The sequence below is a fragment of the Phytophthora parasitica genome (genome assembly GCF_000247585.1).
Source record: "Phytophthora parasitica INRA-310 unplaced genomic scaffold supercont2.19, whole genome shotgun sequence".
In the NCBI taxonomy this organism is placed as follows: Eukaryota; Oomycota; class Peronosporomycetes; order Peronosporales; family Peronosporaceae; genus Phytophthora; species Phytophthora nicotianae.
The window spans coordinates 678,675-704,146 of NW_008649005.1; the positions used below are offsets into that span (position 1 = coordinate 678,675).

General features: G+C 47.9%; 5 protein-coding genes across 5 annotated transcripts; 1 reads left to right on the forward strand and 4 right to left on the reverse strand.

Moving 5' to 3' along the window:
• Window positions 1-122: 122 nt before the first annotated feature.
• On the reverse strand, window positions 123-1,799 carry PPTG_10369 (TKL protein kinase; the record flags this gene model as incomplete). Its single annotated transcript, XM_008905045.1, has 1 exon — window positions 123-1,799. The coding sequence occupies one exon, from the start codon at window positions 1,797-1,799 to the stop codon at window positions 123-125; it is 1,677 nt and encodes a 558-aa protein (XP_008903293.1).
• An 805-nt stretch (window positions 1,800-2,604) lies between these two features.
• PPTG_10370 (TKL protein kinase) lies at window positions 2,605-4,846 on the reverse strand. The gene is made up of 2 exons (XM_008905046.1): window positions 4,527-4,846; window positions 2,605-4,424 (listed from the first exon to the last, which is right to left on the reverse strand). Exon 2 carries the CDS (start codon window positions 4,370-4,372, stop codon window positions 2,675-2,677), a length of 1,698 nt encoding a protein of 565 aa, XP_008903294.1. The 5' UTR covers window positions 4,373-4,424; window positions 4,527-4,846; the 3' UTR covers window positions 2,605-2,674.
• A 207-nt stretch (window positions 4,847-5,053) lies between these two features.
• PPTG_10371 (hypothetical protein) lies at window positions 5,054-8,816 on the forward strand. The gene has a single exon (XM_008905047.1). It carries the CDS (start codon window positions 5,194-5,196, stop codon window positions 8,464-8,466), a length of 3,273 nt encoding a protein of 1,090 aa, XP_008903295.1. The 5' UTR covers window positions 5,054-5,193; the 3' UTR covers window positions 8,467-8,816.
• Window positions 8,817-8,892: 76 nt separating this feature from the next.
• Window positions 8,893-9,912, reverse strand: PPTG_10372 (TKL protein kinase; the record flags this gene model as incomplete). Its single annotated transcript, XM_008905048.1, has 1 exon — window positions 8,893-9,912. The coding sequence occupies one exon, from the start codon at window positions 9,910-9,912 to the stop codon at window positions 8,893-8,895; it is 1,020 nt and encodes a 339-aa protein (XP_008903296.1).
• A 1,198-nt stretch (window positions 9,913-11,110) lies between these two features.
• On the reverse strand, window positions 11,111-25,373 carry PPTG_10373 (hypothetical protein; the record flags this gene model as incomplete). Its single annotated transcript, XM_008905049.1, has 2 exons — window positions 11,111-24,313; window positions 24,396-25,373. 2 exons carry the CDS (start codon window positions 25,371-25,373, stop codon window positions 11,111-11,113), a joined length of 14,181 nt encoding a protein of 4,726 aa, XP_008903297.1.
• Window positions 25,374-25,472: the final 99 nt, after the last annotated feature.

The window sequence follows — 25,472 nt, forward strand, 5'->3', positions numbered from 1 at the left end:
TTCGTGGTTGGTTCTTTTAAAAACATGATACATGTATCGAACAAAGAAAACAAACAATAAAAGTGATTAAAATTAACTAGAGGGTTTTTTTTTTTTTTGAAACATTTTACACTCATCTAGTATCAAAGCTCATGTGCAAGGATGGTTTGAAGACGATAGAGAATTTCAGCCGCCGACGGACGCAAACTCGGATCGATTGCTACACAAACATAGCCTAGCTGTGTAATAGAAGGAGGCCCAACCTTGGAGAATTCCACCTGCACTTTTCCCGAAGCAACCTGCTGCATCAACGCTGTGTCCGTAACTTCTCGTCCATAAGGATCGCGGGTTCCCTTTCTAGCATTCGTGTACGGAAGCGTATGCACATCCAGCTCCGACAACACCACACCGAATGAAAAAATGTCCGCTTTGTCATCGTAGTATTCTCCCAGCATCACCTCGGGAGCCATCCACAATGATGTACCGACACCAGCCGTCAGGGTAGTATCGAGACGCTCTTTGGAAATACCGAAGTCCGTCAATTTTGCTTCCATTGATCGTGACAGCAAAATGTTGCGAGACTTGAGATCTCGATGGACCACCGGAGGGATGAGCGAGTGAAGGTATGCGAGTGCATGGCACACTTGAAGAGCAATCGTTGCTTTCTGGCGATTGAAGCCAACTGGCTGGTGTTTTGCTTCATACTGGCTTAAGAGAAAGCGCAAGTCTCCTCCGTCCATGTACTCAAGAACAACACACACGTCGGATAGAGAGTCCCACGCGACACCAATGAACGTGACAACGTTGGGATGATCCATTGCTGCCGTCATTTTGGCTTCACCCAGGAACTGATTGACCAGCTGAAGATTTTCTCTCATGGACGGAAGCAGCATCTTCACAGCTACTTGTCGGCCATTGAACATACCGGTATAGACCTCTCCAAAGGCGCCTTGGCTGATTCGAGTCTGGATGCGCACCTTATCTCGCGGAATTCTCTTAGTTATAATGACATCGTCATCCCATAGCCCGGTCGTGTGTCTGTGTGGTGCACCCGGAATGAACGGTGGGGTTTGAATAGATCCGATACTTTCAGTTGGCTGTAGGGGACTCTGTCTAGATTTTGTATCAGATGAACGTCTCCTCCAGCAGAATATGAACACACCGAGGACTATAACCAAAATAAACACCCCACTAGTGATTCCTATGGCTGCAGCTGTGCTAAGTCCTTTCGAAGTTGACGCTCGAAGAGCAGGTGTTGGCGCGGGCGTCGTGATTTTATTGTCGTTGCTCGAGTACCACCGATTTCCATCGTAGTCGCATGAGTGGCCTTCAAGGGCTTCTTTGTCGGCAAAAAACGAAGAGTTCAAACTGTCAACTGGGCACAAGCCAGCGTCGTAGGTGAAAACGGAAGCCGAGCCGTCGTCTTCTAGTGTTGCTATAGCAAAGTCTGAGAATCCAGGTGAACCTTCACAATTTCCGGATGCAAAATATCCCATGGCATAGTTGAAAGCTATACAGTCATAATCACGGAATGCTTCCATGACAATGTAAGGGGAGTTTCCAAAAAGCTCTTGAATTTTCTTCATGTAATCAGTAGTGCAGATGGTGTTTAGCGCGCCGAGGTTCGTAGAACTCGTACTCGGATCGGCAATGCATTCAGCGTCCTGGCAGGTGAAGGATTCCATGACGAAGACGTTGTACGGTGTTCCATCGCAGCTTAAGCCCGAATACCAAGCATGCACTTCGTAGGTGACCGCAGCAACATGCATCGATATTACTGTGCCCAGCACCACCACAAGTAGTAGCTGTTGATGGAGCATGCGTGAAACTCGACCGGTGTTATCTCAGGGACGTGGTAAGATTGGAAATGTACCTGGTTCGCGAGACGATCTGTTCTCCTGAAATACTAACTAGACTCTCACCATTGGGTTCATTCCCATGAAACAAGCTTTACTTAAAGGTGGATGGGGGACCATCGATACCAAAAGAATTAACTGGATTCGAAATAATATAATTCGGTTGTCAGAAAGCTTGTCCTGAGGAGGGAAATGCTGCCGACAGTGGCAGGCTTGGTTCAATTAATGTGTGAAGCACCACATATGGATTCAACGGCGTGATAATGATTATGGGGTGCTAAAGTGAGCAGCGCTAAAAAGCATCGTTGTACTATTATTGTTTGCGCTACGGATATTGTCGGAGATTCAAATGATCGGTTCATAAGAAAATGCGTGCGTCGAGGTGCACAGCAAATTGTACAGACCTACCGCCGGGACACGGGTTGCCGTTGCCTTAATTCAGCTCCAACTTCGAGAGCAAGAGCGGGTCTGACCATGGACAGACAACTGGGAAATGAGCTCAGATCCTAACTTATTAAGTCAGCAGATACTATAGGTTCTTTACTGCCGCAATGCGTTTATACATTCACTGAGCTCAACGACACGGTACGTTGAACTCACAACTTAACTACTGTAGTATTATGAAAGCTTTAATTTAGTGAAAGGATATGAAACCTCGTACTGAAGTATCAAATGCTACTATTGCACAGGAAGTACTTAACTCTGACCTGCACAGAGTCTTCACACCACTTATAGACGACTTGAGAATAGCGAATCTACACAACGCAACAACGCTTAAAAAATGGGATTAAACAATTGAAACGGTGGTCAAACACCAATACTACACATATCGATGGTTTTCACATCTCCTTAGACAGGATAACTTGTAGGCGATACAGGGCCTCTGCTGCTGTAGGTCGATCGTTTGGGCTAAGTGATACGCAAGCTCGTCCAAGCTCTACTATACCAGTAGGGCTAATTTGTGAGAATTCCACTTGCACGATTCCCATCGCCACTTGCTGCAAAATTGCTGCATCTGGTAGTTTTCTTCCGTTTGCATCTCGAACTTTGTCTTTCGCTTGTGCATAGGGCAATGTATGCAAATCCAATTCCGACAGCACGACGCCAAACGAAAATAAGTCTGCTTTGACGTCGTATCTCTCACCTAGCATCACCTCAGGTGCCATCCACAACGAAGTCCCCACACCTGCTGTCATCGTTTGATCCAGCCGCTCTCTCGAGATACCAAAGTCAATAAGTTTGGCTTCCATAGCACGATTCAGTAGAATGTTCCGAGACTTGAGATCGCGATGGATGACAGGAGGCATGAGTGAATGCAGGTATGTCAATGCATGGCATACGTGCAGTGCAATAGTGGTCTTCTCTCTGTCGAAGCCAGTAGGATGGCGCGATTCTTCATACTTACTCAATAAAGATCGCAGATCTCCGCCATCCATGAACTCCAGCACGACGCAGACGTCGCAAAGTGATTCCCAAGCCACTCCAACAAACGTAACAACATGAGGGTGATCCATCGTTGCTGTCATCTTGGCCTCGGCCAGGAAATCGTTAACCTGCTTCAGATTCCCACGTGTATGAGGCAGCAGCATCTTGACAGCGACCCGATTTCCGTTGAAAACGCCTTCGTAGACCTCACCAAATGCGCCACGACTCAAGAGTTTTTTCACGCGAACTTTGTCTCGTGGAATGCGCTTGGCAGTGATCACATCGTCATCCCACAAACCGACTTGGCCGTGCATAGCCATATCGAGTGAAGCTGTGTTTCCAGATTGAAGACTGGCGGTTGGCTGTTGTTGCGTCTCTGTTTGCTTCACAGTCGATCTTCGCTTGCAGCAATAGATCACTAACACAATAACGACGAGAAATAAGAAAACTCCCACGATCATAGCAACAATCGTAGGTGTGCTGACGCCGTTGCTCTGACTATCGGTAGTTCCTTCATTATCAGTCGTGGTGGGGGCTTCAGCGGAGTTTAACGCATCGTCTCCATCGAAATAGTACCACTTGGTCCAGGAATCATCGCATGCATGCGTCGCGAGGCTGTTTTTGTCAGCAGAATAGGTACCATAGAACTCTGAGGCATCACACCTTGCATCGTAATAATATTCTAGTACCGCCGATCCATCAGGGTCCAATCTGGCAATTACATGGGCCACTTCGCTCGAATTTAGGTTTGGAGAGCCCTCGCAGTTATTCGACGCAAAATAAGCTTCGGCATATTTCAGAGTCTCGCAGTTCCAGTCATCAAAGGTTTCCACCACAATGAACGGAGAATTACCAAAGAAAGTTTTCATGCTGGTCTTGTAGTCAGAAGTACAGTCGATCGAAGCCACACCAACACCAGTTGCGCTCCAATTTCCGTCCTCGAAGCACGTATACATCGTGCAGCTAAGATCACTTTCGGCGTGCATGTTGTACGGGGTGCCTTTGCATGAGCTGCCGTCGTAGTAGACCCACAACTTGTACAAATGCGAGCCAGTCGCGTTGGATATCATTTGCGTTATCAGAAGTAGCCACAGCATTGGTGACTTGGTCATAGTACTATGGTTGAGTCAGCAAAATCGATTGTGTAGAACGCATCGCTTGAACCTGCGAAAATAAAAAGGAACTGCATTCTAAGCGTTTGTTTACGTTGGAATCGCCAGAAGTATTGTCAGCCAGTCTGGCGGTTAAGTGAACATGGGTACGCACCTATTTGGTTGCTTCCAAGTTTAGCAGGGATCCCTGACAGAGATTGCAAACTCAAGTTGAGCAGCTCAGTTTGCCTTCGAATGTCCGGGAAACCAACGCCTCCGCGATGGCCGTTTGCTCACACACCGGTAAGGTTTTGGGCTCGTGAAAACTCGACACAGTTGAGGGAAACTCACCCGTCGACTCGGCAGGCGATTATTCCTCTCGTAAATCACAAGTTATGATACGTTGCATCAGCATGAGTTATCCGCTTGAACCAGCACCATGAGCTAGTGTTGATAGTTTGGTAGTTCCGGTCATCTTCATAAAATGCGATTGAGGGAAGCAACAGAATTGTGTAGGGAAAAAAACTGCAGTTTATTTCCACCAATCAGCGAGAAGCTACATGTATTTTTCCCTTCTATTTCTGGCAACCGTGCCAGAAATAGCCGTCGCATTGCGTGCGCTCATTCTTACATAAAAAGCTCTCAGATTTACACGTACAGTTTAAATTTTTTACTGAGCCTAGAGATATTTAGAGTGTTCCTAATCGAGGGCATCTGAGCAACTGTCCTGCGGACGGACCTCATTCTTAGGACTCGTCTGATTCTATTTTAGCGCAGTCAATGGTGACCTGACGTCGTATTTAGTTCCGAAACGTTAGTCTGCTGCTCAAGTGGCTTCCCCGATGGGGCAGTGCAAGGACCGAAGCGAGCCTTTGCGGCGCCAGATGCGATCACTGGCCGGGTGCCTAGCGCTGGTGGCATTTTTAGGTACGGGCTACAGGTGCCTAAAATTCAATGCCTATTCCAAGCTTATTTCAGGGACGACGTGCCTTGTGTTCCCGTCGGGCGATATCACCGTGGCCAAGGTTCTGTGGCTCGTGTTGGGAATGGGACTCGCTGCTGTCCACCTTTGTGGCCTGTTGGACAGATGTAGACACAACAGGACTTCATGTAGACAACGATTGTATCTGATGGACAAGTGCAGTCTTCGTTCTAGAACACCAATTCTAATTTCTGGAGACAATCTAAACAAAATTCAAGTGGATACGCCGCAGTTCCAGGGACAAATGGTCATTGCAGCAAGTCGCAGCAGCTTCGGGCTGCAGATACAAGGCCGATTTACAAGAAGAATACCAGCCAACAGCAAATTATTCCTCGCTCTGGAATTTCCAGCGCCGATTAAAGATTTGAAGTGGACACTGAGAGTGATGCTAGCTGTGCTAAACAAGTTCTGGAGGTCGAGACGAGGTAAACCCGAGAAAGATGATGTGGAGATACCTCGTCTTACTATCCCGATGCTGCCGTGTGAGAACTCGCACTTTGGTGTGGAATTTAGTGGACGAGCTGACCCACAACCGGTGAAGAACTACACAGTCGGGAAGGTTTACACTCTGGAAGCGGGCATTACCGATTGGAAGTGGAGATACCTGGCCAGTTTGATACTTGCAATCTTCATGAGGCTTCCAGTTGAGTGGATCCCTCCTGTGCATCTAATGGGGTTTGTAGTGACGTCGTCAAAACGAGACCCGCAAGCACTGAAGCAGTCTCATCACAATAAGCAATACCTGTTTTGCTTCTCTGTGCACCATCAAAAACTACTGCCAGACGTGGATACTCAACGCCTTCGAGTTTCCCTGAAAGATGGTCCGTTTCCAGATTTCGAAGTTGGCTCTCCTATTGCGCTGTATAATACCAATGGACGACGAGGTGGCGGTGTGCCACTAGCTCATGCGGAAGCGTGTCGACGGATAGCGGAGGATGCTCGTGCATTGAGCAGATTACGTTTTTCACTCGATGTTTGGGTGGAGTTCGTCGATCGCGTAGCAGGCCGCCGTAAAGTGGGGTATCTACTGGAAGTTGTAGATATGACGAAGCAGATTCGACGCACAGTAATGCGCAGTGCTACAACCGTCAAGAATGCGTTACTTCTTCTGCGTTTGGAGCATCAGATCGACAGGAAAGAAACGGAACGTGAGACTGGCATCTCTGAAATTGAAGAACCAGGTACGGACGAGTCCGTAGACTTCCAGAACTTAAGTGTTGAGTCGCGTGAGTATCGTTACGAACAGATTGAAAACGAGACGTCAGCTGTGGCTCATGTGCTCGACCAAATAGCGTCAAAGCCATCCCAAGGGCGTCTTCGGTGGCGACTACCACAACGCTGTTACCAGAACCAGTTGGAAAAAGCCACTCTCTATCGCTGTTTAATGTCTCCGTCGCGGTTGCCTTCTGTACCGAGTTACCGAGCAATTGGTGTGAAGATAAACGAGTCTCAACTCTTGGCAATGAGTGTCGTGTGTGAAGCGGGTATTTATCGTCTACATGGCGCTGGAGACGGAACGACGCCATTGCTACGTCAGGAGTGGTTTATTGTGTCTGCAGACCATCTCCACTTCTTTCGATCGTACTCGGTATCTCCGTCATTAAGCATTCCCGTCACCAATGTACTCAACGTTCGCAGCATCGATCACGTGGGTTTACTGAATGGCAACAAGCCGGTAGACGCCCACCATGACCAAGGTGCAGTGTCACGTTGGTTTTGCTTGGAAATTCACCTCGTGCTCGAAGTTGTCACGCTTTTTGTGGAGACTCAGGCTGAGCGTAACAACCTAGTTGCATCGTTACAACCTTTGACTATAGACGACTGCGATCTCCATGTTAAGGCAGAGGCTGTTGCTGCGTCGCCTCTTTTTTCTCCATTAACATTGGACTCTCAACACCAACCTGTCTGTCTTAACCAGCGCACACCTCGAATAGTTGACGAGTTTCCGACGGAGATGAACGTGCCAACAGCATTGAAGCTGGTGAAGGAAAGTTTGGCGGATGGACTCAAAGTCTTCGCTCTGGGGGAGAAAGCCAGTCGACTTCGTATCAACAGAAGCATCGTTCTTGCTTTCCTCGACAAGGTTGAAAAACTGAACAGTCTCGATCTGGAAAAATGTGCGTCTGGAATGTCCAGTGAAGATCGATTCGCATTGGGACTGAATCTGTACCACACGCTGTACATCCATGCAGTACTCATTTTCGGCTACCCGCAGTCACATGAACAATGGAAATTGCTGCAAACTGTACCGTGTTTTCTCATGCGAGTCAATGGTGGTACCGAGTCTGTAAGGTACGCGTTGACTGACATCCAGCGTGTTATTCTTCGCTGTCCTGTGCCGGTGAGTTTGGAAGCCTCCAGTATTAAGCGGAGTTTATCCCAGAACGCACTCATGGATCTCGCTATTGGTGGTGGAGACGCTATCGATGGATTGTGCAGAGCAGTCCTGGGTGTAACGTGGACGCCTGTGCTGCGGAATAGCAGCTCATACGCAGCTATTAAGAAAATTCCACTCCCGATTCCAACTAAACTGACCGTTGATAGCGTAGATATTCGCACGAGTTTGGTGCTTCAGATCAACAGCTCACCTCCAACGCCCAAGACAACGGGGGTCATGCGTGTATACGACGGTGGAGAGAAGCTAAATGAGCAGCTGAACGCTACCTGTACAGCTTTTCTGAGTCGCGAGTTGCGCTTGAACGAAGTGAACCGCGTGATCTACTTGCCTCGTGTCTGTGAGTGGTATCGCATTGGTCATCACGAAGAAAGTGACGACCAAGACAACCGACGAATGAGTCCGCTGACTCAACGTCGTCGAAGAAGAAGTAGCAGTGGAAGCAGTGGAGTGGCGGCACTGCCGACATCCAGAGGTTTTTACTGCTTACAACGATTGCTCGGCTACATGGAAGTGGAACAGCATCATCGTGCGATGCATCTGCTGCTCGGAGCTGGTGAAGAATGCCGCTTTGTATTCGACGAGTTCTGGACGAAGCCGAGTCGCTTAACTGCTGTGAGTTTACTGAGTAGCGCTGGAAATGCTGCGCTTTCAGTTTTGACAGGTGCAGTTTCTGGCGGTGTGACTAGCACCGCGAGCCCTCAAGACGGGAAGTCCAATGACGCAATATTTTTCTAACGAGAGAGTGTACTGTTCGCAACGAAATGCAGAATGAAGAGCTGTATATCTACTGAGAGTTGGACAGAATTTTGAGTTATAAGGATTATTCCGACTCTTTGCGTGAGTGCGACCTGTGCAGCCCCAAATACAAATACTTCAAGTACTAGCACGTTGCAAATTCAAGCATTTCCTACATGATCAAAGTTAGGAGATACATCTTGCCATTTTTGCTATGTAGTTGGTCTTTTCATCCTCTCTCGTCGAAATGGCCACCTCGCCTCTTCTTTCAGCACAGATCTATGAATACTTGTTGGCCACGCTCTTCTTGTAGCACTAACTCAGCACAACATGAAAGGAAATCGGATATTCAAATATGTACACTACTCTATCAATCAAAACAATGAAAGTGATATAGGGATCACGATCCTCGTCACCACAAGGTGCTTATGCCAGCTCCTCAGATAAAATTGTCTGAAGCCTGTACAACACTTCTGCTGCAGTGGGGCGGTTGAGGGGGTTTACGGACACGCACGCGCGTCCAAGTTCTGCCAGAGCCATAGGACCACACTCGGAGAAGACGACGCGAAGACTTCCCTTTGTCACCTTGTCCAAGATGTCTGCATCCTGCAGTGTACACCAGCTCGAGTCGTGGATTTGCTTGCGTGCTTGGGAGTACGGAGCCGAGAGCATGTCCAGTTCAGACAAGAGGACACCGAACGAGAACATGTCGGAGTCGGTGCTTTGCTTCTCACCGCGAATGATCTCTGGAGCCATCCACAGCGTCTTAGTTTCTGTGGATGAAGTGCCTAAGTTGGTCACCTTGGCCTCCATATCGCTGTTCAGCAACACATTCCTCGACTTGAGGTGGCCATGGATCACAGGGGGTGACTGCGAGTGCATGTAGGCGAGTGCACTGCAAATTTGCATTGCAATTTTTGCTTTTTCCCGGTCGAAGCCGACGTAGTGTTTCTCAGCTTCGTACTTGTCCAGTAGCGACCGCAGATCGCCACCTTCCATGAACTCCTGAAGCACACACGCGTCAGATGCGCCGGTCCAAGAAACACCGACAAACCGGACAATGTGCGGGTGATTAAGCGTGGCTGAGATTTTCACTTTCGCCATGAAGTTCTTGACGTACTCCTCATTTTCTTGCGTTTCTGGCAACAGCTTCTTCACCGCCACTTTCTCGTCCCTGAACGATCCCGAGTGGACTTGTCCGAATGATCCCCTGCCAATGAGGTGGCCGAATTGGACCTCTTCTGTCGGAATCCTTACGCTGGCAATGATTTTATCGTCCCACAGCCCCGAGGCTTCTTCGTGCTTGGTATCCGAAGCTAAGCAGTTGCCGTCCGTGTCCAAGTTGGTCTCGATTTTCAGCAAAAGCTTGGGTGACAGACTGCGACGCACAGCGATGCCCCCGATTTTGAGGCGTTCTGTGACTGCGTTGGTGGCAAGACTGAGCATGGTGGTGAGGGGCTGGGTGAACTTTGGTGCGCGTGGAGCAGCAAAAGCGAGAGTGAACGACTCAGATCGAGGTCTTTAGCCGAGGGGACTGCAGAGAAATACAGGACACGTCCTGCCGTCAAAGTCGCCATTTGCCCCGCTGCTTTTTTGAGGATCCTGGCACGGACACAATCAACCTCGATGTCTCACAAACGGTCGTTTCGTTTGTCAAATCGCCAGTCTGAATTATTTTTAACTGCTTATTACCATACTTCAGGCCTGACGCTCGGTATTGAGACACAGTTCGAGCACCGTGGCTCTCGCATCTCTCCATGTAAGGCTGACACGGTGAGAAGAAGCCGCTTCGGGAGAAAAAAAAATCTCGTGCGGACGGATTTTTGGTGCTTGGGCTGCATGTGACGCGTCGAAAGAGTCAGACGTGAAAAGGCCTGGACGACATACAAAAACCAAGACGAATAGATGGGTCCCCATGTCACTAGCACCCGGCTCAGCAGCTTCAACTTGGCGAAGCAGCGCCCAGTTTCCGAGTCGGAACGTCGTTGGGTTGCTGTGGCTGACGTCTCGGCGTGGATTTCTGGATGAGGATTCTCTGCCTCTTCGCTGAGTGAGCTTGCGCTGTTGTTACTATCTCCAGCCTGTCCCCCGAGCTGCTGCTAGAAGAGCACAATGATTGAGGTAGCAATGCTAGAGCACGCTGGCGGTGCACGCCGGTCGTTTGCCGCTCTGAAGATTAAGTCCGTTGTAGCGTGCCGACGGATCTTGAGTACGTCTATACTTGGGGACGATATAGTCTCCATGAAGGTGTCCCCATGGCCGGCTCTTGTCTGCGGTGGTACTATTGGTTTTAACTGAAACGCAAGGGAGGGCGTCAGTCGTGTTTGGTTCGGAGGTACATGTACTTAGTATGCCACATGCCGAGCTGTTTGTAGTAACATCAAGACGAGGATCCTTTACTGCCGATCCGAGCTGTAGATTGTTAAAAGCGTCAAATCTAAAGAGATCCATGCAAAACTGTCTGCTTTCGATGGAGAACGTAGTGGCGAGCAGGACCCCGTCACAGCTTCTCAGGGGCAACAGTATCAGAGTACGGCTCGAACTGAGACCAGAAAGCAAGCGCGTACGGCAATGCGCGCAACTCCGACTCGAGGAGTACCCGATTGGGGAGAATATTTCGGCTTTGTCATTGCTGGTACTGACGTTACTCGAGGGTGTTGCTGCACACAAGCGCTGTGCCGTTGAGCACAAAATAGTCGGGTTCGCCTTGACAAGGGAGATCCATGGCTAAAACCAGATTTGTCGAAGTACCTGTCGTCGATAATGTACCTTTACGCATCGCTGTGCGATACACTGGACACGAGTACGTGTTGAAAGCGAGAGAATCTTCTGTGCCTTCAACATCCGAACCAATCAAGCTACGAGAACTCCTCTTGTAGGTATCTCCTCGTTTAAGCAGTTGTGTTGAACGTGCGGCAGCCTTCGTATCACCGCCAACTTTATTTCGTGTTGAACTGATGACAGCATTGTCACTCTGGCTAGGCCCCTTCGTCTGCACATTTGAAGAAGCTGTAGCAAGAGTAGAATTTCGTTGAGCCACTACCTGGATAATTGGCATATTCTGTCGCATGATACCGGGGAGTGAGCTGCACAAACATCCTAATTCGCTGTTCCAATTAGCGCCTTCCAGTACAAGACCCGCCAAATAAACTCCATCATCCGCTTGTCCCGCTACTTCGTTTTCAAGACTCTGTTGTACTGCTGGATCGTCAACAGATGAGAGAAGCGCAGATTTGGAATCACTGAGCACCCGAAACTCGAAATCTAAGAAGTGTATCGGAATTCCATGTCTTCTAGAATATCGCTGGAGAATTGCAGTAAAGAGCCCTTGTGGGAAAGAAAAAAATGGCAGAGGAAACATGTTTCCTGGTATGCGACCATGTTCGACCCAGCGACGTAAAAACTCGAAGCGATTGAGTAGATTTTTCACCCATTGCGACAACGACTCCGTCGTTGGAGTCAAATTGGAATCATTGGTCATCCAGTCCACGGGTACTTGTTGAGCTGCAATACTATGCAGAGTTTGCTCAATGGTTGCCGACATAACGGCAGTGCCTTGAATGGCATGCTGCAATTCGATGAGGCTTGCATCGACGTGTCGTACTGATTTGCGGCACGCCGCCACCTCTTGTTGCAACACAACACTAAGTGGATCCTGCCAATTTTCACGTGTTCGACCTAATAGACATTTCTCGATGCTGTTTAGTGTCGTTGGTGAAGGGAGTTGCTCTTGAATTGCTTTTGACAAATCTACAACTGCCTGTTCCATGCTTTTGTTGCCATCCACTGCATCACTTGTACAGTCGTTCGACAATTTGTCCGCAAATGAAACATCTTCTCCGCTATTTTGTAGCTGCATCACCAGTTTTACAAAGTGATTGCTTTGTTTTTTTTGGTACGAAATATGTGCATTCGGGTGCATGCCAAACACATTTGGTCCATCCATGTCAGACAGCCCGTCGACGAAGCGGACCATGTCGTCCTCAGTTTGAAATTCTGGAGCGAAAAAGCTATCATCAGTGGATGAGAAGATGGTGTTTTCCAAGGTCGAAGCGCTCTTTGCCTTTGTCACCCGTCGAATCGTCGACTTGCTTCGATGAGTTTTATTCGACTTACGTTTGAAGCACGGCTCCGAGCAATATCGTCTCAACACGGCCATCAAGCACTTACGATCAAATTCATCCGTAACACGGCCACCATAGTAAATCTCGCCAGCTAAGAAGAGCAGTGCGTCCCAAGGCACCGTATCAAACTGAAGGAAAGTTGTTCCCGATCGTGGCTCTTGAGTATTGCTCATACCATCATCACTTGTTTCTGTCTGAGGGACGTCACTGGCGCTTGCCTTGGTAGCAAGCATATTTGCCACAGCATCGAGAAGCCGACGTTGTAGGGTGACCGCACTCACAAAGTCAGCATCACTGAAGTCGTACTTAAGATTCCAGCCAAGAGATCCGAACTTGGAGCGCTCCCGCACAACAGCGTGGAAGAAACTGAGACCGAATGCTAGACGCAGCTTCATTGACGCATTTGAAGTCAAGTGGGAGTTGTTTCCATCTGCATTCATCTGTTTGAGGAGCATCATTGAACGCTGTAAATTTGCTTTCACACCCATTGGGGACTCCGTCATCACTTTCACGCTGTTTTGAAGAACTGAAACGGGGAAATATTCCACCGGAAAGGATGCAAGGAACAACCTGAAATCTTCGTGAATTTCTCCATTCCGTGCCTCTTGGTTGATAGTGGTAAGATGTGTCTGAAGCTCAGGTAGCCATGATTTAGCTAGATGTACATTCTGAAGAATTAACCAGTATCCTTGTGTCTTGCACTCCACTATTTTCGCTTCCACGATCGGACCTTGACCTTGGCCTAGAGAGATAACGTGATATTTGTCTTCACAAATATTTTTCTCGCGAGCATATCGTTCTAACGATGATATGGGGTCTGCTCCGGGGGATAAAATGAACAGGCAAGGTGTAGACTTGTCAATGTCACTGTAGACATCCTTCATCTCCACGTCCATACTAGCATCTTCTAGATATTCAGCGCCAAGTGTTTGGTCAATAAAACACCTTACTGCCATCATAAATGCATCTTCACGCAACCACCGCACGAGCACTAGACGTGTAAAGTGAGGCAAAGATTCATCCAAGCCTTCAGGAAGGTGAGCAAGATAGGGGTTTTCACTTGCAATCCAATTAGACCAGGCTGAATTTTCTCGATAGAATGAGTCCGAAAGCGCACTAAAAAGCGGGTGCTTTCGAGAAAGCGCAAGAAAAGCACGATCAACTGCATCAATGATATGATTAGGATCCCCAATGGCATTATCCTTCGGCTCTACCAAGCAGCTGTCGCTCATGTTGGTAGATTCAGCGTCAGTTGTTATAGTGGTGTCAATATCCACTACCAATCGGTCTAAAAGTACAACATCGCGTTGCTCAAGTTCATCTGCATCGATCATGATTTTTAAGCAAACCACTAGCGCAAATAGCTGCCTGTGAGCCTTGAAGAGGCCACGGCAGATATTCCGGTACACAGCCAAAGTGATGTGGTGCTTTAGACTCTCTAATCGCTCGGATAAATATGCTTTCACAGGCGCCTCGTTCAAACTTTTTATGAATACACGATTGAAATATTCCAACGAGAACTGATACATGGGGTCGATATCAGCCAAGTCCGCAATGACGAAGAAGAGCATAGCACCGCGAACTGCGACACCCTGGTACTGGTTCCGAATTTCTAGAACTTCCTGTTTCGTCGCTTCTGATTCCGCTAGTCGTTGAGCCACCACATTCGATGTTTGCTTGGACGTCTCCAGCGTTCGTATGAGTTCAACGTCATCCAAAATATTCCCCTTAGCATCTGAGAGAAGACTAAGGATTCTAATCTCCAAGTCTTGCAATTGCTTTTGATCTCGAGCAATACTAGCCAAGAGTGTGTGTTTCCGCTCCTCAACCTCCATCCTCTCTCGCTTCACAACATCACTAAGTAGCTGTTCTTCTAAACCGTCTCTTGTTACGGTGAAGTTAATAACGTTGACGCGTATATACACGTCAGGGACGAAATGCGGGTTCGCCAGCTTCGTTGCAAGGTACAATCGGAAGCGTTCTGTATCAGTCTCCACAACTCGATCCTCCAATTTCACGTACTTTCTGGTTGCTCTTTTGTTGTCTGCTGATTTTTGAGATGGTTTTATTGCAACTACAGGCTCCAGCGACGGATTCAGTGCTTCTGTCACATCTTCGATTAGTATATGTTTTCCACTAACGAGGCAATCTTCGACGGCCTGCATCAAGTTTTGATCGTCTGCTTTCACTATTTCCAAGTGATTAAATTGCTCTAATCGCTTGATCCATTGCGTTGCTTGTTGTTGTGGATCAATCATTAAACTCCAGCGCTGTCTGCTTTTTAAAGTGAAAATTCCATTATCGGTCGAAAAGTTATCACTTGGTAGGCCCAGCAGTTGCCATTCGCGAAGTTCTCGAGAGTCTCCATACGCATTGGCAAGTGTAAATGATGGTGACACACCCACTGACGACCTAGTCGCACCTGACCACTGAGAGAGAAGTTGGGCTCGAAATTCGCCGTCAAAAGGTCCCAGATACGACATGGATGCTGCTACCAGAAAAGAATCTCCCAGAATTGAGCTTCCTTCTTGCTTCAACAGTGTAATACTGCTTTTCCATCGTACACGCTCACCGCTAAGACCTTTGGTTAGCTTTTCAGCGTTTTTTAATCGTAGCTGAGTCAGCACTGATTCATCCAGCAGACGCTGCTTTTCTGCCAGTGTAGCATCGCATTTTTCTTTCAGATTTCGTACTTTATCCAGCACTTTTGTCAGCTCTTGTTGTTTCGCTTCAAGCTTCGTATTTGCGACTTCGAGCACAGCATTCATCTCGGCCAAACGCTGACGCTTTGGAACCACTTCTTTTACAATTCGAGCATACGTATCGATAGCGTGCACCCACATACACAGCGACATCGCAGCATGTGATACCTTCCTGACTTCATCCACTGCAAACTCCGGACTCTCAATGTACTTACGGATTCTTTTGAGAATCGCCGGCTGGATATTGTCCTTGTCGTACTCTTTGAGCTCAGCCATAAAACTACTGCGAGATAATATACGCTTACTGGTGTCCCAGTCCGCTTTCTCCCCAAGCATGATACATACAGCCTCCATGACAACCTGTACAACTTGTGGAGGCTTCACAAACCCCTTGACTTCCGAGATATCTTTTTTGTCTAAGGAGTCCAAAGCTGCAACAGCTGCATTAAGAGCAGGTAACGCTTGATCCAGATCATTCTGCGCATCTGCTTGACAAGCTGCAACTTCTTGCTGCTGTTGCTTGACCATAGCTTTATCGGATCTTACACGCTCAGCGACTTGTTCAGCTTCTGCTTGGTCAATCGCCACTTGATGCAATAGTTCCTCTGCTTCCATAGTCTTGCTCACTAGCACTGGTTGTAGTACAAGAAGCTCCTCTTGCAGTGTACTCACAAGTGAATTGGTCTCTTCCAGCTTGACGACACCTGCCATCAAACGCTGCAACTTTGTTTCCAACTGTGCTTTCTTTTCTCGGTGTATACGTCGGAATAATGAGATGAGATCAAGATAATGTTGTGACGTGATGTAAACACGGCATCGATACTTCGTAAGAAACGTCGGTAGTGAAGCAGTAACCGATACATGAGCTTCGACGCAAAGTGCTGTTACAGCCGACCGGATCATTGACGAACTCAAAAAGTCACGAGTACTCGCTCTTCTCGTACCAGGACCACTACGTGGTTGAGCTTGAGTATCTTCTTGAGAAAGGTAGAAGTCCGCAACATATTCAAGCGCATTTTTGGGCCATTCATCAAAGTAGTCGATAGTGGTGCAGTTAATAAGCGCTGGAAACTGCCGCACTCGCGCGCGAAAAGTTTCTCCAAGGGGGTTCATGCAGAGAATGAAATGTAGAGAGTTCCGCACCATCATGTGAAAGTAGTCCTCACAATCTTTTCGAGTTAAGTCGCCAACTTTTGAGCTGGTATCACCCTGATTGTGACCTCCTTGTGAAGATTTTGCGTCACTGATACTGCGCTCAAGCAAAGCTCTCACATCATTGATAATCCGTTCCATTTCTTCTGTCGTGAACAATTTGGGGATATCCCCTCCATTCAAAATCGTGTTGACATCTTCGAGAAAAACGTCCGAGGTCAATTGCGAGTCGTTCAATAAAAATACTGTGGGTACAGCATTAACGCTTATACCTTGGCGAGTCGAAGGACCCTCCCCCGTGTCTCCCAAAACTGCCAACTTCATCATCTGCTTTAAATCCTCTCGAAATTCCACCAAGCCGTAGCCCTTGCGTAATTCGATTTCGAAGCAGTAGTATCCCGTCAAAAACACAGCTAATCTCGCAAGAGAACGCTTACCGCAGCCTCCCATCCCAAGCAGCAGCCCGTGTCCTCGCGGTTGTATCAAAATCCTCGCGATAGCAGCCGTGTGTATCATTGCATCTTCGAAGAGCACCAGCTCAAGCGGCTGGCGACAGGATTCCTGCACTGTCGGGCTACAGTTGTATTCTTTAATCTGTCCATTGAGGAACATTTTGAACCGGTTCAGATCACCGACTTGGTCGTACTTCATGCTGATTCCTGTAACAATCCCTCTGTTTTCAACTCGACGGGGTGAGAATAGCAAAGTGCTATGCTCTTGCTTGGGTGGGTCTCCGTTATCAATCGCATTGTGTGTTCTCCGCCGATCAGTTGCGTTATCAATGCCAATGGTATCGACAGTCCACGAAACACCGAAAACTTTACTCGCCACCTCCACCAATTGCTCAGAAAACCATCGTCTATCAGTGCTGTCTGTTAAACGATCTCGAAAAACTCGAATCCCTTCGTGTGCCCACAAATTGACCACGGTTTGTGCAGTTAGACTGCAAGTCGGCTGTACGCCTCCTTTCTTACTGGAGCTCACCAATGCTCCGGATACACGAGTACCAAGTACAATACCTTGCATAAGCTTGGTAACATCACGCAAGTTAAAGGTATAGTGACACTTAGACGGGGTTGGAAGTAGTCCCTGTACAACACGTTGAAACAGTTGGCACGTCGCATCTGCAGTTTGAAGAAGAGTGTCCTTGACATTCTTGGCGAATACACTGCTTCCAGAGGTGGTGATGTGCGATGCGAGGATAGAGTTGAATATTGCCTTCATAGCAGACGCATCACAGCTGGGTAGACAGAATACTGCAGCAAACTGCCGTACGAAGCGTGGACAAAGTGTTTGACGGCCTCCACCTGGCAATCCACCCGCTGCAATGAGCACGGAATCGTTAATATCTTTCCAAAAGAATCGTTCACGGTCGTACAGCCCACCATACTCCAGATATTGCCTCAAGAGCTCAACTACCGGTTGAGCACCGTTTTTCTCGGTGGCTGGTATATTGACATCATCCACAAAAATAACGACAAGCTGCTTATTCACGGGTGCTCCGAGTAATGTCCTGCGTTTTTTGGAAAACTTGCTCTCGATGCTTAATTGTGTGCCAGCACTTGATGTCTGAGCAGACATATTTAAGATTAGTGGAAGTACTTTACCGTGTGCAATTACTGAGAGTGGCGAATCTGTGTCGGAACTTGACGGATAGATATCGGCTGCAATCCGCGCGTGATGATCCAGAATATTGTGCACAATTGCTGACTTGCCCGATCCCGTCGCGCCAGTTAAGAGAATTGGTTGTCGAGCGTTAATCGTCATCAGCTCCACTAAGCTGCGGTACTTTAAAACATCCATCGTTGGAACAAGAAGAGTGCCGGCTTTGATTTCGCTAGGTTGTAGAGACTGCTCTAGGCCAGCGTTAGACCAGGGTGAGAAGCTTAAATACTGGAAATCGATGAAAAAGTCTTGTACATCTCCAGTAGCCTGTGATACCCCTGCAGGTGTTGGGATTTTTCCGTCAATTGCCATGATATCTGGACTCAGATGCTGCTCGTTCGAAGAGATCAACTTGCCAAGAAAATCTTGAAAAGCGTTTTTCACTTGATCAAGATTCAGGTTACCACCGATAGCCCACGCGAAGCTGAAGATGAAGATTAGGTCTAAACATCGGTTCTGCTGATCTTCCGGAGACAGTAATGATTCTGGGGAAGATATATCAGCAAAGTTGCTTCTTGGGGCTGGTGCAACTGCAAAAAGTTCTGGAGGTGCTCGATGGAGTAGAAGCGCCTGGAAGATATGGCAAATGGTGGCGACAAACGCCAAGTCGCAGGTAGAAATAGGGACTTGCGGTGATGTATTCGACGACAACGAAACGGAATGAATAAAGGTCAATCCGGATTCCACAAACAGCTCAAAATACTTTAGAACACGCGTCTTCATCTTAGTACTGAGTGGTGTCTGTAGATGAGATTCTCTAGGGGTTGAGACTGGAGGTGGAGACGCTTGAGGCGTTGGATCAAACCCTTGCGTAGAGAGCCTAGACACCCACGTCTCGACAAATGGTTTCCAGCCGAGGCAATCCGGATGATAGTAAACCACACCAAGTCGACTGATAGTTGCAGGCGACGCTGCACTTGTATCTGCAACTTCAAAGAGAAGCTGAATCTTCGGTAGAAGTTTAATACGCTCGCCGTTTGCCAGACAGAGCGTCATGTTGTCGTCTAATACAGTATTCATGCTTTCGATCCAGTGTGCATCAATCGGACCATCAAAATTAATCCAGTAGAACGCCAAGTTCCACGTCAACGGATCACTACCGACACCAACCGTTTGATTAGCCGACTGGCGCACCAATATCGCCTCATTCTTCTCCATTATACAAGTCCGAAGCAACTGGGATGCTAGTCCGTCTGTCCACTCGCGCGTAATAGGGTGGAAAAAGCCATACAACTCAACTATTGAAATGGACTTCGGGTTTAATGTAAATGACACGACTCGTTGAAAACGCACGTCCGGGTGCGCGATTCGCTCCCGTAACGCACTCACCGCTGCACTCAAAATGTTCAAAGCCGTACTTTTCCCACTCCCAGTCGATCCAGTCTGAACAACGCCGACGCGAACGTCTAGTGTTGCAAATAACTGTAACAACTTCTTGGTCCATTGCCGGGCCCCCTGTAGGCCAGCTTGTCGAAGCTGCTCGTTGATCTCTTCCTCCAAAGCGATCATCCAGTTGGAACCACCGTGTCCAGACGGTGGAGGAAATACCCCAACACCTTCGATGAGCGCGTTGCATTCCACGGCGCCTATAGACGAAAGGGTGTCGGGGAACAAATCTCTAATAATTCCTTGAAACAGTCGATTGTCGGCGTCTGTGAGCTTCGGCGTGTTTGCACCAACCATTGCCTTAATGAGGATGACATTCTCATCGTTTGAGCTTGTCACAGCTGGGTCTGTTACGTTCATCGAAAAAGATCCCGAAGCCGCAATAATCGTAGATGAACGCTTCAGAGTACCTGCCAGGGTTAGGACGGCTCTCACAGCTCTCATACCAAAATCGTAGTGAGCTTGCTGAGAGAGTTGTTCACTGCAAAGTTTGTACAGTTTAGTCACTTTTCGTGAGAGTGGTTTCGCAAGCAAGAACCCCTCGGCAAACAGCAAGATTTCAGCAATCAAAGCATAGTCCGGCACCATCATGGCAACTGGTCGAAACGATACTTTCAAGTTGTCAGGTAACTCAGTACGACCAATATAGCCGGGATTCATAGTAATGATGACATGGTGGTCACGCAAAGGAACGCATTTTCCATCGAGCAGCACTTCGGTGGAATTCATCAGTCGCGCGCTCCTTAAAATCGACATTTGTTGTCCCACAACAGACAACACTTCGATGTCAATGCGGTTGAATTCATCCAAGCATACCCAGGCTCCCGCTTGAGTCACACCATTGAAAATGCTCCCCATCATCGAGTAGCTCATTTGGTTGCTACAGTTAATCACAATGCACAAAATTCCAAGAGCTTTAGCGAGATCTTTCGATGTTTCAGTTTTTCCAGTTCCAGCAGGACCAGAGGGAGCGGCGCCGTAGCGCAGCTCGAGCGCCCCAGTGATTGTCATCCAGCAACGATCAGTTAACGGGGTGATTACAAGTCGACTGCATGCGCCCATGTACTCGTAACCATATTTGATTCTGCAGTTGGCTTGATAAATCTCACATTCGTCACGATCTGCATACCACTGGTATCGGAGTTGCTGCTGCCATAAGAAATCGTTTGCGTCCGTGACATTCTTGACCACTAAAGATTCCACAATGTCGCGAAAGTGAACATCAGTCGTCACTAGTGACACCACAACTCTCCTTTGAACCGACGTTAGGTTCGTTCGCACTAGGCGGGTGAGGTTGCCCAACTGTGTGCAAATAGTTTGGTGCCAAAGAGACAACTCCTGGACAGGGTTCTGAGATCGCGACCGAAAGCAGAACTCGCATTCTCTCGCCCATATGATGTACGATACTACTGCAACGGCCTGTGCAGGGTGACGAAACAGCCATGTTTCTCTTGACGAATGCTGGTAGTCTGCCAAACAGCTTTTCACATGCTTGTGCAGTGTCACCTTCATATTGACGAGAACAGCATTCAGCCAATCCTCAACGTTTCCACGAGCTTTGATAATTCGTCCAAAAGCTACACGTTCACCTTCGGGACTGATCATTGCAACTATATCCTGAGCGCTAGACACCGCACTGCTGCCATGCGCTGAGTCATCGCTGATATCCAGCTTTGCTAATGCATCAAAGCACTTTGGCAAGTGACGTTGAACGATTTGCGGTTCCTTGGCATGCGCTAGTATTTCTAATAACTCGTCGTTCGAAATGAAGTAGAACCGCGGGAATGATCTTCGTTTCATTTCGAGGTAGTCTTCCAACGATTTTTCAATCCGTTCGAGTGATGCGTTGTGCTTGGTGAGGATATCAAGCAGAGCCTGTCCGACACCACCACTGCCTCCACCACTGCTGCTGCTACCGTCCTTGTACGTCTTAGAACCACTAGACGCGCCGATCAGGATAGCCCCCGTTATTTTCAAGCAACCTCGCTGGTCCCGTGTTTTCCTCATCAACTCCTTCCAAAACTGATTGATCCCGATAAACGTAGCGCCTTCGTTTGGAAGCTGCTTTTGAATGTCTGGTGCCGAAAAAATCGTTTCTAGATGCATCCACTTTCGCTGACATTCGATCCAAGCATCAAAAGTTTCTTGGAACAGAAGCAGCCGTTTATGCCACATAACCGCCGTTTCTTTGATGGGGGCAACGAACTTTGAGTTGAGTACCGCGGTCATATTAACCAAAGACTCTTCCAGCATCGTGTAGAAGCTCTCAATCGCGTCGAGGATGTAATAGTCCTTGGATTTTTTGTACTGTTTGACGTCGAACTCTAAGCGATCCCAAAGCACAACGATTTTTGTGAGCATATCCTTCAGTTGCCGTTCCTGTGTTGCGTCTGACGCAATTCGATTAACTTGAGGACCAAAAGGTGCTAAGTGCATCTTCACGAGCTCCCCCAGCGTGAGAACCGATGAGTTAGGAGCGCCAGGGCTTAAACCTAAATGCCGGATGTTGATCCCAAGGAGCTCACGAAGCTGGACAAAATGGCGATCTTCAAAGCTTTGGCATCGCAAATCCATCAAAATCGGCAACGTTGCTCGATATTCATCCACACTTGACTTCAGATATGTACACAATGGACCCATACCCTCCGATAACTTTTGTTCCCATTTCGTAATTTGAACGTAAAGGCGCTCAGTATGTTCTGAAATCGAGCCAAAATCAATTTCGTCCGGGAACTGTTGCTTCTCCCATAAGGAGACAGCGACGCTCCAATCACGAAAAGCTTTCCACAAATCGTTTTTCAAAGCCAAATCCACTTTAAGATCATCCATCTCATCAAATGCAGTTGTCATGGGTAGACCAAGTATTTTCTCGTAATCATGGTGCAGCTTCACACCCGCCTCGAGTTGTAAAACATTGTCTTCAATTTGCGTGAGGTAAATAATCGTCTCGTTGATATCGGACTTCAGGTCGAATAAAATCGGATCTGAGAGCGCGTTGGCGACACTAGTTAGATTCGACACGAGATTTGGTAGGCGAGCCTCAAGTTCAACACTGAACTTTGCTACGTACTGGTCACGATTGCTCTCGAAAAGATCTATGGACGCTTTCAACTGGGATCTCTTTTGAGTGAGAACAAACGCATTCATTTGGTCCGTGTCTGTCATCTTCACCCGATACTCTTCCAGCAAGCGATACAAGCTCCGAACGCCGTTATATTTTTCCTCCATGGCGTCTTGACCAATCTGCAGCTCGCGCAACAGTGCTAATGATTCTGAAAATGCTTCAACAGTTGTCGGGATCGTGCTGATTCGGTCATTTGCGACAGTATACTCGTTTGTTAGGTCGTCATTGAGCTGGCGGAGTACTATCGGGATTAGCTTATATAGAACATCCAGACACTTACGTGGCGAAGGCTTGAGATACCCATTGAGCTTCATACGATCCAGCATTAACAGTCCGCATGGCGAGTTGTCGGCAACAAAATCAACGTCCTGGGCTTCTTGCAAAAATTTGTCGAGGAACCCTCGAAAGTCATGCACATCCGTGTTCAGGTAGCGCGATGGGTCCGATACTAGCTTGCAGAAACTACCGTTTTCTAGGTACCTTTCCAGGTAGACAACGAGGTTCTCACAGTTCTCCTCAGCATGATTGTACGCATCCAAAACGATTGTAGTGACGCTCTGTAGAGTCTCCGCGAAAATGCTGTCTTCCATGATCAAAATGTCCAGATTCCCTTCACTAGATAATTCGCCGCCATCACTATCACCGTCCCCGCCTTGGATAGTATCCTCCATACTTGCCTCCACGTAAACTTTGAACATTGAGTTGCGTATCAGTCTGTCTCGATTCGTTATAGCTGACAGGCCATTGAACACCATTGTTTCAAGCTGTGACCGAAGTGTTTCCTTGCTAGGGATAAACTCGAGAATCTTCATTGGATCATCGAGTCTGACTGGTACGTCATGAGAATAGGTTCCTCCAGATATTGTACTTGTTCTAAGAGACGTTGAGGTACCGTGGAGCACCACCTCGACACGCAAAAGGGGCTGAGTCGTTGATCGAGATATCGTCGGGAAGGTTGCGCTACGTTTGATCTCTTCGCATCTTGGGCATTCATCTCCAGAATCTTCATCATCATTTAAATCACGGATGTAAGTTGCCAGTGCATTTCGTAGATGCACGGTGGACGAAATAGCCATCCGAAGCATTGCGTCTGAGATCAAAAACTCTACCACCCGAAGAAACTTGGTGATGCGGCGGCACTGCGTTTTCATTGTTGCGCGTTCGGTGTATGTCATCGGCTTCTGTTGACTAGCAACGCCTAGAGCACTCGTGCTCACTTTTCGCTGAGCTGCAGCAACTGACGACCGTGGTCTGTCAGTACTACATGGCTTAACGTCGTTGAAACCAGTATGTTGAAGGAATGAGTAGAGATATTTTTCACACGCGTGTTTTGCTGTCATTTCGGCATCCGAGATAAAGTGATCCACAAGCCGTTCAACTCGAGTCTTCTGGGCTTTCAACCGCTGCAAAAACTCCGCCAACGTGTATGTCTTCTGTTGCTGAGTATTGATAGAATCAGTATCCCATCCTGCTGGCTCCCCGGGTCCCGTCGGATGCTCAAAATCAAATAATCGAGCTTGTTGAAGATCAAGACATGCGTGACGCAACTGGAGTAGCGCTTCGTGGAGATGCGGAAGCAAAATGAACAAGCTGTTGTTGAGCGACATGCACGCATCTACTCGCTTCCTGGCGCACACAACTTGCTTCCAGATCGTAAATCTTTTCCAAATACGATACTTCTTGAAAAACGGAAGCTGTGCGATCATCAGAACAAACTTGCGTTAGAGTCAACATGAACAAATTTAACGCAGACACGTCGGTTGATGATCATCCTACCTTCACAAGAAGAGAATAGATATAGTTCTCACGCTCAAATTTCTGTAGAGATTGGAACTCGACGCCTTCCGACGCAAAATGCGTGATCCCTAGTCGACTTACAGTATAGTAGTCCTTTGGATCGATCTTAGAGTGACTCGCCATCTCCAAATTGTACGGGTTCGAATCAACCCGTCTCAAATAAAAGAACGAGTCGCGTGGAACTGCTCCACCCGGTGTCCATGATGGCACTCCTGTATCAGCGCCAGAAGAGTTGCTCCCTTGAGTAAGTCCTTCTACCAACTTTTCCGTGAGTGTCCTGACTTCATCACGACGTGCCAATAAATCGCCTCGCCGCGGAGTCTCTTCACTTAAGAAATTATGACGTCTCTGTTTGCTCTCACCTCTATCTTGAGCCTTGGGTATCTCAACCTTGTTTTCCATCGCCTTCACGATTCCATCATTACTAACATTACCCCCAGTCATGACTGGTGGTCTCAGTCGGTGCTTGCGCCTCATCCCTCCTGGCGCTGTGGTCGATCGTTGCTCAACATAATATCGATCTCTCGCGCTCATCGGCTCTCTCTCCAGTTTCGTCCGCTCTATTTTACGAATCTCCCTAGTAGTATTTGCCCCTGCTGACATTAACAATCTGAGTCTCTGAGCTTTCGACGCCGACGCCGACGACGACTTTGGCCGGGACGGAATCAACACCGTTCCGGTCGGATTAATGTTCAGAGATGGCACCAGCGGCTTGTATCTTAAGTCACTCTCCTCCCCGCTCTGATTATTACTATGGCAAGCGACCTCAAGTCTCTTTCTCGGCTTTAAACCTTCCGACGAATTTTGGCCTGGTACATCTGGGAACAACTGGGCCTGGACTACACTCCGCTTGAGTCCTGAGGCGTGTAGTCGCTCATCCAGAACACGGCGGTCTTCTGTTCTGCCAAAAGCGTGTTGTTCACTGCTGCTGCTGTCTCTAAACAGCGCCGTTTGCATTGATGTAGCCGTTTGGGCAGTAAAAGGTCGCCTGGGCGTCGAGATGGGGACAGATAAGGCAGGGAAGGCAGCATCGTTATGTCTCTTACCGCCACAAGT